General features: G+C 36.5%; 1 protein-coding gene across 1 annotated transcript; it reads left to right on the top strand.

The window, feature by feature from the left end:
• Window positions 1-12039: 12039 nt before the first annotated feature.
• On the top strand, window positions 12040-13524 carry LOC107192791. The gene is made up of 3 exons (XM_015582127.1): window positions 12040-12223; window positions 12290-12465; window positions 13206-13524. The coding sequence occupies exons 1-3, from the start codon at window positions 12047-12049 to the stop codon at window positions 13522-13524; spliced, it is 672 nt and encodes a 223-aa protein (XP_015437613.1). The 5' UTR covers window positions 12040-12046.
• Window positions 13525-14067: the final 543 nt, after the last annotated feature.

Genomic DNA, 14067 nt, shown 5'->3' with positions numbered 1-14067 from the left:
TCGGCCGATAAGCCGAAGGGTCACCCGCGGGCTTTCCCTTTTTCGGGACCAGGGTCAGCCTCGCCCGCTTCCACACGAGCGGGAACCGCCCCGACATCAGGCAGCCGTCCAGCAGCTGCCCGAGCCGGGGCCCGAGGACGCGCAGAGCCTTACCGGGAATGCCGTCCGGCCCCGGAGCCTTACGGCCTTCGAGGCGCGCGACGACCACCGCGAGCTCCTCCTCGCTGACCCCCCATTCGGCGGACCACTCCACGGGGTCCGCCGGCTCGAGCGGCCGGCGACCCTCCTCCGGATCGTCCGGAAAGAGGGCGCCGACCACTCGCTCGAGCATGGGGGGGTCCAGACTCTCGGTGACCGGGGGGGCAGCCGGCCGCAATCGCCCCAAGACGATGCGGTAAGGGCGCCCCCATGGGTCACCGTCGAGAGTCCCGAAGAGCTCGTCCCAAGCTCCCGCCTTGGCCCTCCTGATGGCCGCCTGCAACTCCACCCTCGCCCGGCGGTAGCCCTCGTACAGCAAGGCTTCCACCGCCGGGTCGCGGTTCCGTCTACTCGGTCTCGCGGTACAGTCGAGCCGCTGCAGGGCGGCCTCGCGGAGCGCCCGGACGTTGGTCCCCTTAAGATTGGCGCTGCAGCGCGCCACCTTTTCGATGACCTGGATGCGGTCATTTATGACCGCGCCCAGATCCGGCGTAGGGGCGCGCCGCATCTCCTCTGCCACGGCATCCACCGGTGGCAGCCTCATGCAGGATTTATGGACCGGGAGCGGCGGCACTGCCCGGTCCTCGATATCCTCCTCGCGGAGGCCCCGCTCCTTAAGTGTCAGCTTAATAAGCTTTTGCTTCGCCTCCGCGAGTCCGAATCGCTCACCGGCCGCAGGGGGCCACCCCCTCTTCCGGTCGCTCACAGCGCCGAGGCCGACCACCCCCGAGCGAACCGACGAGGCGGAGACCGTCGACGCATCGGAGTCCACGTCCTCGTCGTCTCTGATGACGACGACCCGGTCGATGCTCCTGGAGCTGAAGCTCCTGACCAGGCCGCCAGGGGGGCGCCGGAGACGCACCATCGGTGCGCCTCCCGTCACCGAGCGGGCCAGGCACCGCTTCGGAAGGGGTATTGCTACCCCTTCCTTCTCCAGTAGCCGTTAAGGCACCGCTGGCCTGATGGTCCACCAAGCGGGCCCCGCAGTCGTCGGATAACGACGCAGGTGTGGCCTGCTTGACCACCACACCTGCGCCGGCTCCTGGGGCACCGAACTCCCCTGGAGCAGTAACCGAATTCTCCTTTGTTGTGGTATCCATATTTTCTTTAGTACAGCCCACCCGCTCCCCAGTAGCAAATAGGGATCCGGTGGCCTGGGGGCTCACCAACCGGTCCTCATGGTCGTCAGATGACGACACGGGTGCGGCCCGCTCAACAACCGCACCCGCGCCGGCCCCTGGGGCTCCGAGCACCCCTGGAGCAGTAACTCCTTTACTCTTCTTTGTGTCTGTCATATTATATTAGAACACCTCCTCTCTCCTACCACACACACCGTTAGCACCCTTGGCGGCCGAAGCCACCAAGGGTCCCAGGGGGCACCACGTGGAGGTGGTGTGTGTTGATTTGACCGGACCGAGCCCGCCGACTTTGCCGAAATTCGCCGTAGCAGACGACACCGAAGTGTCGCCTGATTGTAGGTCGAACATCAGCTCCATCGTGGTTTTTGATGCAGGTCAGAGTGTTACGTAGGAGCCCGAAGACCCCTACGCACCCCTCGCTGCAAAAACCCGATCCAGCCTCGCCCCCCATAACTTGGGCCATAGTTTATCGTCGACGTACAATAGAATTCAAATTGTTTCAATTTAGCTGCTTTTTAAACATTGTTCCCATCAGTTTGCCATGTTCATAATAATATTTACTGAAACAATCATTTTTTCTCTACAAAATGTATATTATAGAAAAATGGAACAATACCGAGAACATTGAAACAAAAATTTTAAATCGTCAATTGCATTTTTAGTAGTCTGCAATTAAGGGATTAATACCTAGCATCAAACACACGACGTAATGAATGACACTATCTTTATTATGTTTTTAATGTATTTATTAAAACGTAATAATGTAGTACATAACAAAATATAAAATTTTCTCATTTTTTAAAGTTTCCTTTTCTTCTTTCTTAATTTTTTTACTTCTGTGTACTCCATACGAAGCTGTACATACAATATATTAAATGAGAGAAAGGTGAAGAAAGAAAATTTTTATTGAATATCACCATACTCACAAATCGATAAAAGTTTTCATGTTCTCTTTTAATACATGCGATTGTATATGCCTTTCCTTCACCTTAGTTCCACTAATTACTTTTGTAATCACATCATTAAATTTTTGAAAATTTGTGAAAACAAAACAATAGTGTTAACAGGATGGACCACGTGAAGGCGTGAAAGGAGGTCTTTGCCACCCCAGAGTATACTTAATGTTCGCATTCATAAACATTCACCGAAAGGAAGAGAAAAACGTTAAAGAAAATCACATGCATTGAATTGTTACAAAGTGGGAATATCTTTGACGGGAAGATAGAACATTGAAAATACTCAGAATTGTATAATTAAGTGGCAGAATCAAGGATGTATGCGAAGAAGCAACACAATATACACACAAACAGCAAAATAAAACTAAGCGAATGCAAGTAAGAAAGGAAAGTACTACAAAGCCTACAAATACGTAGAGTTATTGCTAAAAGAAAGTGAAACTATCTAAACATTCTTCAAATGCGCTAATTTTGAATTTTTGCCCATTTTTGAGCTTGCAAATCGTAGTTGTTGCCCGAGCCATAACGTATCTTTATGTATTTTTACAGTTAATGCAAAATATGTCATATTTTTACGGTGAACTGCGCATTCATCATGGTTAAACCAGTTTGGATATTTTTGTTCCACGGAATGGGAAACAATCGAAAACAATTTATCCAGTATCAATGTTTCGCTGCGTAATCTCGGATAATGATTATCAAAAATTTTATTAATAATTTGAAAAACGTCTGAAAATTCTTCTCTTGGAACATAAAGATGTCCAAAATCTACATTATCATCGACCATATAAGCCCGAAAAAATATCAGTATTCGTTCGTTGCGACAAAAACTATTATTTTTAAAAACAAATATGTCGTAACATTTACGACACCGCGTTTTTTCAACACTTTTTTTAACAATATACCCTGCAAAATACTCAAGCGCGCAAGTTTCTAAAGAACATACTGATGTTGACAGTTCATTAATGTTATTACTTGTATTATCTTCGACATGTATTTCGATACTGTCATCATCAATACATTCGTCGGCAACGAATGAAATATCAGACGACGATGGTTCACATTGTGACATATCCTCCGGCACTAACGGTGTCTCATCATCGGGCATGCAATTCCCATTATCTGAACCACTACGTAAATGCAACAGAATACTTTTTTTCATAGCAACACGCACCGCTTTCACCGAAGGGTTATTATTATAAGTGCCACCGTGCAACCGAAGAACGGAAAAGAAGTTTTCTAGACAATCTGTATTAAGTCGCGAAGTCATTAAAAACGTAATACCTTCTTCCCGTAAATCATTCCAGAGTTGCAGAGTAGCACTTACAGAGTGCTGTAACCCCAAAAAACAAGGAGGCGCTTTCAAACCTTTCGGTGAAACAACATACCAATTTTGCATGTTATTTAATTGACTTTCCAAATTCTTCTCGACGTCACAATAAAAACGCGAAAGCGCACATTTGTTTGGGTTGGGGTCACGGGCGCATCTACTATTTAAATTATCAAACAGGTCATTTAAGATTGCAAAGAAACTAGCCGTGTGTTGAACAGTCGTTGTTTCTATGCAACCTGTTAAGGAAGCGGTAAACAATACAGACGACACTCGTTTACTAAAAACTTGGAGAGCAAGCTTACATTTCATCCTGTCAAATGAATTTGGCCTCACATGTTTTTCTGATAATTTGTAAGCTGCCCGAGTACTTTTATTCCTCTCTAAATTCCACAATGCAATTACATCGGACCAAGAAACTAAAGATCCGTCGATTAAAAAATCATATTTTAACAAATTATTACGAATGCTTTTAAATAAATGTAAGAAATCAAATAGGAAATAAATTTTTTGGCCATATTTTGTAAAGTACGGTTTTTTTATAGAAGTACGGTCGTCTGCTGTGCTCTGATTGCTGCTTCCTTGATCGCAAATAACCGCTCTGACTTTTAAACCGGTTTTATACAATGAATCTAAAATTTTGTCCAAAATTTGTGATAAATCGTTCTTCTTAATTCCTGATTTTGAAACAAAAAAAGCCAGTGGTTGTTTCCAATTACCGAAGAGCCCCCGTAGCATAAAAACAATAACTTGAGGACCCACGGCTGTACTACGACCCAAAAATCCTAAATCTTCGAAACCTTCAATAATCTGTCGGATTGGGTGGAAATTTAAACATTTTTTAATAGCCATTTCATCAAACAAAAGAACGTAATTACGGTCTGCGACTTCCATATGCGCAGCTTTACTTGTGAGCGCGTAAAATATATTTGCACAAATTCCAGGCCAAATATCAGTTTTTCCGAACCACCGAATAATGGTTATTTAGTTTCATTTTAGTATACAAAGCTGGCGAAGTATAATGCATTGTCATACATAATCGTTGTTCGTCACGTGTGAAAGCTTTTTTAGAATGTTTAAATAATAACATCATTATAAAAGTGAAACAAAACCAGATACTTTTCTCGCGATTGCTTTCTTCAAACACGTATCATCAATACATCCTGAAGAAAGCTTATCTTATATCCTATTTATTGCTTTAGACTTCGCTCGTAGTTGCAAGTGAAGAATACTACATTTATTCTTTTCTTGCTTCAACTGTTCTTCAATTTTCATCAACCGCTCACCCCGTATATTGCGTTCTTTCGTTAATGAACGTTTCTGATATTCCATTTTTAGAAATATTTAAACTAAGCATGCGATAATAATAAATATTTAACACGTTCGCTGCGTACGCCGAGGATCCGCGTCGATTGTGAAACTAAGAGATATACATACGTGTGACACTGGGTACACAGCGAACGTGTCAAACTAACAATAAGCACTACACAACGCTTCACGCAATTACAGAACTACAAATAGCAATATAAGCACTCATTCAAAATATCTATAAGTACAGAAAGAAGCAGCCAAGAGCTATTAATTTTAATACGTACCTGGCTAATTTTTATGTATCCCTCGTGGTTATGGCCTGCAGCTCCCGCGAAAACTGACAGTCGCAGCAGGTCCACGCATATACGATGCCGAATAGTCTTTTGTTCTTCTGCATATGAAAAGAAAAAACACATACATAATTGAAATAGTAATTTTAATAAGATAAGATAAAATATTAAGATCGCTATGAACTTATCTTTTTTTTGTTGAATTATTTTGTAATTGCGCTTCCTCACTTTTGAGTACAAGTTTCAGATATATACACAATTTTTACACATACATTTTTAAGATATATACACAATGCTGTATAGTCTTTTGCTTATGTATCTATCTAAAAAGAAATAAATATATAAATATAATTATAATCATAATTGTAATAGTGTAAGATAAAATATAAATATTATTGTAAACTTATCTTTTTTGTTTATAGAAACTAATCCATCGCTGGAAATGTAAGATATTACGCGGAAGAATTAAACGCGAAAAAAATACATGCGGCGGAAGTACGGCGAAAGAAACACACGCACAAGCGACTATAATACAATTGTAATTATATAATAACTTCAAAATAGACCCCCTAACATCGTGGAAATACTATTTTGTTACAGTTATTACTGTTGATGCTATCAGGTATAAGCCGTGTCCTGGTGTACTTATTTTCCGAACGTTTCGGAAGGGTCGAATTAAACTGATACTGGTGTGTACTTTGTGGTTCTCTACTAATATACTGGAGCTTGCTCATGTTCCGGTTCATTGTTTACCAATGAAAGACATTTTTAATTATTCAGTTATCCAATAATATAATAATAGCTAGAGAAATCTATTTGCCGAATGAAATTTAAATGCTTCAAAAGAAGCGGTTTCAGAAACCTACGCAAAAAAAATTGAAACACCAATTGCACCCCATATTACTTAAAATGAGGGCTAAAAAGAATATCGATAGGTCCCGACCCAACCCGAGTCTCGGGAATCTCGTGATTTCGAGTACCCGCACACCCCTGCTGTTAATTATTCGGAATAAATAAAATTTTTGTAAGAAAATAACGTGTCAGTAAATTCATATGTAAAAGTTTACCAATTGCCAGAAGGTAATTGTTCGTGCGTATTAAGATTCTTACAATAGGCAGTAAAACTATTCATACTCCCATATAAATTATAAATATGTAAATGTTAATAAAAGCGGTGTATATTCTCCCACATGTAGATTTGATAAACTATTTATGAAACTGAACTACATCTATTCTGAATTTATCTGTTACAAATATCCAAATGTAAGGCAAGATATAAAAACGAATAAAACAAGAACATGTAAAAAGTAACATTAATAAAAATGTCCATTAACGATGCATTTAGAATAAATTGTCTTGTAGTTAAGTGAAAAAATATATACTTTTCCGTTTCATGTTTCATGACTGTCATATTTATCCCTTAACCTTAAACTGAAGCATCGGATATTTTTATTCTCGTGAAATCATATAGATACACGTAATATAAATGGAATATATAACACTTCATTTCTGCTAATAATACTCAGAATTCATGCTTTATCGGTAACGACGGATATTAACACTAAAATGGTAACAGGGCTACGTAGCCCTATGAACGTGGGACAGAAAAAAGCATTGGATGATAGGTCTATTCTATACCTAGTCGGTGGTTTTATCAACCAAAATGTGTTTCAGTACTCCTGTATCCACTTTTCAGACAATCCCAGCTTTCGATGCATGTCGTGCTGCAGATGTAAGAGTTTTCATATATTCTACCTTAATTAATGACCATCAAATGTTTTAATTAGATTACCAATCATTAGCACACCTTTCTACATTGATTGATTCCTCCGAAAAGACAATCTATCCGAAAATATCTGTTTTATCGTTTTTAAACGTCCGTTGGTACACCTGTATTTTGTATCCGCCAGATGCTATTGTTGCGTGGGCCCTCAGGGAATCCTGAGTCTCAAAGTAATTAAAGTTTGAAACACGTTAGTTTTATAGATAATTTTGAATAAAAAGGAAATTATAACGATAATAATAAAGAACAATAAAGATTTAAATTAAAACTTTGAAAACTATATTTAAACTATTTAAATAAACGATTTTTAACTAATTTTAAAGGAAAACAAATTTAATTGATAAAGTAATTTTTATACGTCCTTTCTATTACAACGTTGTCGGTGGAATGGAATGTCTTTTCATTTCCCTTCGTATATCATTTTGTTTAATTACAAAATGTCCTTAGTTACTACTGACCAATCTTATAATTATTAATTTCTAAGATTTAACCTGATTCGTTGATGCGTTTCTTCCCGGTTATTGATAACGAGCGATTTACATATTTGCAATGATTCTGAGCGTTAAGATAGGAGGCGAAGGCAACTGGCAAATGTTTAAACATTCGTTTCTAAGTGAATATTGATTATTTTATAATCTTGAAATGCATTTATTAAAAGGATCTCTAACAGATTTCACACTTCTTCAAATCAGTGTCAACTTCACCTTTACCCTCCTTTCCTATTACATGTGTTATTCGATTCAAACTTCGCGCCTGTGAAGCTTATGACATACACCGCTACGTGACATGAGCGGGGACCGCAACACTATGTTGCGATCCTCGCTCATGCACGTAGCGATATATGTCATAAGCTCCAGAGGCGCGAAGTTTGAATCGAACAACACATGTTATTACATGTGTCGTTCGATTCAAACTTTCCTATTGGAAAGGAGGGTAAAGGTGAAGTTGACACTAATTGAAGAAGTGTGAAACCTGTTAGAGATCCTTTTAATAAACGCATTTCAAGATTATTAAATAATCAATATTCGTTTATTAACGAATGTTTAAACATTTGCCAGTTGCCTTCGCCTCCTATCCTACCACTCAGAATCATTTCAGATATGTAAATCGCTCGTTATCGATAACCGAGAAGAAACGCATCAACGAATCAAGATAAATCTTAGAAATAAATAATTATGGATTGGTCAGTAGTAACTAAGGACATTTTGTAATTAAACAAAAAGGTGTATAAAGAGAAATGAAAAGACATTCATTCCATCGACAACATTGTAACGGAAAGGACTAATATAATTACCTTTATAAATTAAATTCGTTTTCCTTTATAATTAGTTTAAATCGTTTATTGTAATAGTTTAAATATAGTTGCAAAGTTTAATTTAAATATCTATTGCTATTTATTATTATCGTTATAATTTCCTTTTATTTACAATTAACTATAAAGCTAACGCGTTTCACTTTTAAATTACATTGAGACTCAGGAATTCTCTGAGGGCCCACGCAACAACTACATCGTTTTTTTCGTTTTTTTTTATAGAAACTAAGTACCACCAAATGATTCAATTAGGTTACCAATCATTAGCACATCTTTCTACATCGATTGATTCCTCCTGTTGCGTGGCCGTTTTATAAAGATTTGTAATTGAGAATTTAGGCAGGGTTCGGGTCCCCGTGGAGCGCTGATACGCTCTTCTCGAGTTAACTTCAATAAATACTCGATAAATGAAATAAAACTCAGGAACTTGTATTTGAACTTGTTAACAAAATTATAAAATGAACAATAAACTTGAATTAACAATAAATTAAAGTTATTTGTGCTTTTCTGCTATTTAGAAAAGTACGTCCGAACAGTTTGAGTACTCGATTAAGAAGCAATCAAAATGGAAATAAAATCCTCGTTGAACAAAAAGAACGTGTACCTTCAGCTTTTAACAAAATACAATTATTTAACATCCAATTAGGAATTAATAAATAGTTTTACTTTAATCCTATTGGGTCTAATCATTACGGGGAACGAGCGTTTTTAATACCTTGGCAATGTTTCCTCATGACAACCAAAAGTAAATATCAAATACGAGTAATTTCTAGTCATCAATGTTATCATTTTGACATTTAATCAATAATTAGTTATCTAATACCCTGATTCATTGCCTCAGTTACGCTGTTGTACAATTCATATTTGCCGCGCCTAATTTGAATCTACGCCTACAGATGACAGTGTAGTTACATGTACTTATTCCTAAAATTCTGAACAGATGGCGCTTGATTCTAAATATTACCAGTTGCGAATACGCAACACTCCGAAAAGACAATCTATCCAGAATTATCTGTTTTATCGACTTTGTACGTGCGTTGGTACACCTGTACCCTGACTGCCAGCTCACTAGGTATTTTCATTATACCTAATCGATTGGTGGTCATTTGGTATTGTTGCGTTCTTCTTAGGGAATTTTAAAGCTTCGTGGGAAATATGGCGTGAGCTAGCGCCTATGGGGCGCTTTTAATTGTGATTTTGTATTTGAGTATTCAATTAAATAACAATTTCAATTCAAACTGTTCACAATTCTTTAATTTTAATTTCAACACCCTTTTACACTTATATAAATGAATTTAATTTTATAAATACTCTCTATGTTCGAGAACGCGTCTGGATAGTTGTGATGTCCAGAGATGAATGGTGGAAGAAAAAAGCAAGGAGCGTCATCTCCTTGCCGAATTATAAAAACAAATACAATTTGTTTATTAACAAAATGTCTTAGATACTGACATCCAATCAGGAAATTATTAATTAATTAAAACGACTTCCTATTTGCCAATCCATTCCCTGTCATTTATCAACTGTCCAGTTTGCGAGTGTTTAACATCTTAGCATTGGTTTGCATATTAGGAGAAGGAGATAAAGAGAAATTATTCAAACATAAATAACTTGAAATCTATCCTTTTGGATGAGTAACTACTGATTTCAAATCCTTTCCTACATGTGCCAACTTCACCTTTCTCCCTTCTCCTATTGCATTTCTTTCAAACTTCGCGCTTCCAACACTCGTATATCGATAACCCTAAATATCGCTTGAACTAAAGACACTACCCGCGACAACGTAACAGTGGTCATGGTGGCGTAATTATAATGTTACGTTGTCGCGGGAATAGGTGTTTGGTTAAAGCGATATTTAGGGTTATTGATATGCGAGTGTTGAATTGTTGCGGCCTTTTCCAGGGATTTCTTTTAAAGGAGATAAATCAGACGTGAATCCTCGCCCGTGGAGCCCTGAAGAACTCTGCTTGTTATGAAATTTTAGACTTCTTTTAAAGGAGACAACTTTAATTTGAAAAACACGTCTTTATTTATCGAGGGTCAATACTGGAATGGTCTCTTTTACAAAACGATCGTTTTTGTTACATCTTGTTAATTACAATATGTCCTTAGATACCAGGAGCCAATAAAATAATTATTAAATTATGAAATAATTCCTGATTTGTTAATACATTTCTTTCAGCTATTCATTTTATAATTTTCAAGTGTTTAACATATTTGCCATGATTTAATATATTTTAGAGAAGGAGTAAAAGCGAAATTCGACTGTTAAAATATAATATAAGTTAAATATAACTTCACTTCTATCTCCTTTTCTGATTACAATCATATACCTTAATTTGAATTTCACGCTTGTGAAGCTTACGCTAGACGCCGCTACAAGATGAGGGCGAGATTCACAACAGTTGAAAGCGCGAAGTTTGAAAGAAATGCAATAGGAGAAGGGAGAAAGGTGAAGTTGGCACATGTAGGAAACGATTTGAAATCAGTAGTTACTCATCCAAAAGGATAGATTTCAAGTTATTTATGTTTGAATAATTTCTCTTTATCTCCCTCTCTTAATATGCAAAACAATGCTGAAATGTTAGAACGCTCGCGAGCGGGACAATTGATAAATGAAAGTAAATGCATTGGCAAATAGGAAGTCGTTTTAATTAATTAATAAATTCCTGATTGAATGTCGGTATCTAAGACATTTTGATAATAAACAAATTGTGTTTATTTTTATAATTGGACAAGGAGATGACGCTCCTTGTTTCTTTTTTCCGCCATTCATCTCTGAACATTACAACTATCCAGACGCGTTCCCGAAACATAAAAAGTATTTGTAAAAGTTCTTAGTAAATTCATTTACATAAGTGTAAAGAAATATTGAAATTAAAATGAAAGAGTTGTGAACAGTTTAAATCGTAATTGTTATTTAATTGAATATTTAAATATAATTTCACAACTAACAGTGCCCCATAGGCGCTAGCTCACGCTATTTTTCCCACGAAGCTTTAAAATTCACTAAAGAGAACGCAACAACATAATCAAAATTTGACCGTGAAGTTAGCCGAAAATTTTTTTTTCGCGAATTATGTAAATTTTTTAAATACTCAATGTTTACGGTTGATAAAACAGATATTTCTGAATCAATTGTCTTTTCAGAGGAATCAATCAATCTAGAAAGGTGTACTAATGACTGGTAACCTAATTAAAACATTTGGTGGTCATTAATTAATGCAGAATATATGAAAACTCTTACTTCTGCAGCACGACATGCATCGAAAGCTGGGATTGCCCGAGAAGTGGATACAGGAGTACTGAAACACATTTCGGTTGATAAAACTAATATTTCTCAATCGATCTTGCTCTGCGAGTCATTAGGTCTGGGTTTAGCGAAACGACGCTAACGAGGTAAATGCATTTGATTGGTCGAATGCTACTGTACCCATTGCTCTGCTATAATTCATTGTATGTTCTCTGCTATAGGTCATTGATTCTACTTTAATCAATGACCACCAAATATTCTAATTAGGCCACCAAGGACCACCAAACGACCACCATTCGATTGGATATAATGAAAAGTTAAAAAGTTAAAGTTCTGCGGCTAACTTCACATAGACGGTCAATTGGACAATTAAGAGATTCATTCTTTGTATTGGCTAACCTGTTTACGGTTATTTAAAAAACGTTTAACTGGTCGCTCAAAATATTTAAATTTGCCGAAAACAAATATTGTGTGATGGACATAAATTATTTCCAGAAGCTTATGCTTCAAACTCGACAGATTGACAAAGGTATTGAGAGCTTAGTCGAGATATGGAACCGGCCTCATGTTTTCATCGGACGATTTGCAGAATGTAGCGAAGAAACAAATTTTCACATTGAAGCTATATGGAACAATATAAAAAATGCACAAGTATAGTAACAAATTTATTTATTCATTAATATATATACAATCAATTATGTAATATTATTATATCAGGACGGAATAGAACAAATTTCATTGAAAGTGGATGAACGCATAGAAGACGTGGCCATAGAACAACTTCTTCAAGAAACCAGGAAAGAATATGAATCATTAAAGGAACAATGTGATAACATAGAACTTGTCTTAGAAAAATATGGGTACCATCATAATCAAGACAATACCTTAGATGAGTAAGTACTTATGTTAGTAATGATTTATTTAATACAGAAGATGTTTATTAAAACAGTATCTATGATTTTTTATAAACTGAATTGCATTTGTACAAAAACATTAATGGATTACTATAGAAAACTGTTATATAACTTTTATTAAATAACTACTTCTATTTTATTTTGTAATTGAAATATATTTCCTTTATGTACGTACACATAAGATATTAATACAGTAGGAATTACAGTTGATAAAATTAATTAAATATGAAACTATAGATTTGCAACAATTTTATTCAATGTAACAAATTAATAGTAACAACTTTAACGAGTATCATTGTGATGCCTTAATGAATCTAAATGTTCAAAGCCCCATGTAAGTATAACAATAAAAAATAATTATAAACCTATGCTTTTTAAGATATTCTTCGAGAACATAATTTCATGACTTGATTTATTAAGAAATAATTAAAGATAGATTTGTGGATTTGTGATGATACACTGTATTTTTGTATAATAAGTTCAATATTCTATTTATACAGTGGTATCTATTTATACTCTATTGTGCACACAATAAATTTTACAAATTTATACTGTACCATATTTAATAATCTTTCATACCTAGCAAGGTATGGATGAATTGGTCTAAATATTTGGTACATAACTCCTATTTAAAGTAGTTGCTTATAATGCTTCTTTCTTTCAAATTTTATATAGTTGATACCATGCAACTCAGATGATATGTTATATATATTTCACAGAACCAATATAAGCACTAGTAAGGAGTCCAATCAGTGTACATTGCAAGAAATAACAGAAGTTACAGAAGTTGAATTTACTTCAAATCTGAGTTGGAAACATGAAATAAAGCAAAAAGAACAATTGATGACAGTACCTGATGTCAGTAATGAATCTATATCAGTTACAACACCAGTAATAAAGAATTTAGCATCGTTTTCAAACGATACACCTATGTCACACAAAGATTATATATGTCCATCAGTTGTTTGTACACCAACGAGGGAACGTCCAAAGGAACCAACTTATTCGAAACACTTTTATAATATATTGAAAAAGTAGACTATAAAGCTGTGTACCTCATGTTCAAGTACAACTGCATAAATGATTATATACATATATCTCTTTTATAAATGTAGGTATTAAAAGGTATTAGATATATAAATGTAAACATATTATTATGAAATGCTTAAGGAGTAAAAAACACGTTACTCTGATGCTCTAAAACTCTAAATTAAAGAACAAAAGTATAAAAAAAATATTATGGAATGTTGTGTTGCTATTATGTAAAATGGTATAAGTCACAAACAAAAAGATTAACACAATTAATTATATGAAATGATAGTCAGAATGACACTGTTTCCATCATAGATTACTTTTGTTTTATGAAATTCGAACTTCAATTGCAAAGTTAAAACAATATCCACAGATGATAAAAGCAATCAATGAAAATTCTCAATAATGACCGGAAAATAGTTGGCGCCGAATATTAACGTTTCTTAACGTTTTATATAAAAAAATTGCTCCTGATTTGCTCTTTCCGAATCTGAAATTGCTCCCACAGCACCGTTTATATTTAATGAGATATTGCAATATATATGGAAT

The sequence above is a fragment of the Dufourea novaeangliae genome, unplaced genomic scaffold (assembly GCF_001272555.1).
Source record: "Dufourea novaeangliae isolate 0120121106 unplaced genomic scaffold, ASM127255v1 scaffold431, whole genome shotgun sequence".
Lineage (NCBI taxonomy): Eukaryota > Metazoa > Arthropoda > Insecta > Hymenoptera > Halictidae > Dufourea > Dufourea novaeangliae.
This window is presented reverse-complemented; position numbering and strand designations above follow the sequence as displayed.

Coding starts and splice junctions, on each gene's coding strand:
- LOC107192791 (XM_015582127.1), top strand. CDS start 12,047: ATGGACATAAATTATTTCCAGAAGCTTATGCTTCAAACTCGACAGATT. Junction 12,224..12,289: donor ACAATATAAAAAATGCACAA/GTATAGTAACAA, acceptor TTATTATATCAG/GACGGAATAGAACAAATTTC. Junction 12,466..13,205: donor CAAGACAATACCTTAGATGA/GTAAGTACTTAT, acceptor TATATTTCACAG/AACCAATATAAGCACTAGTA.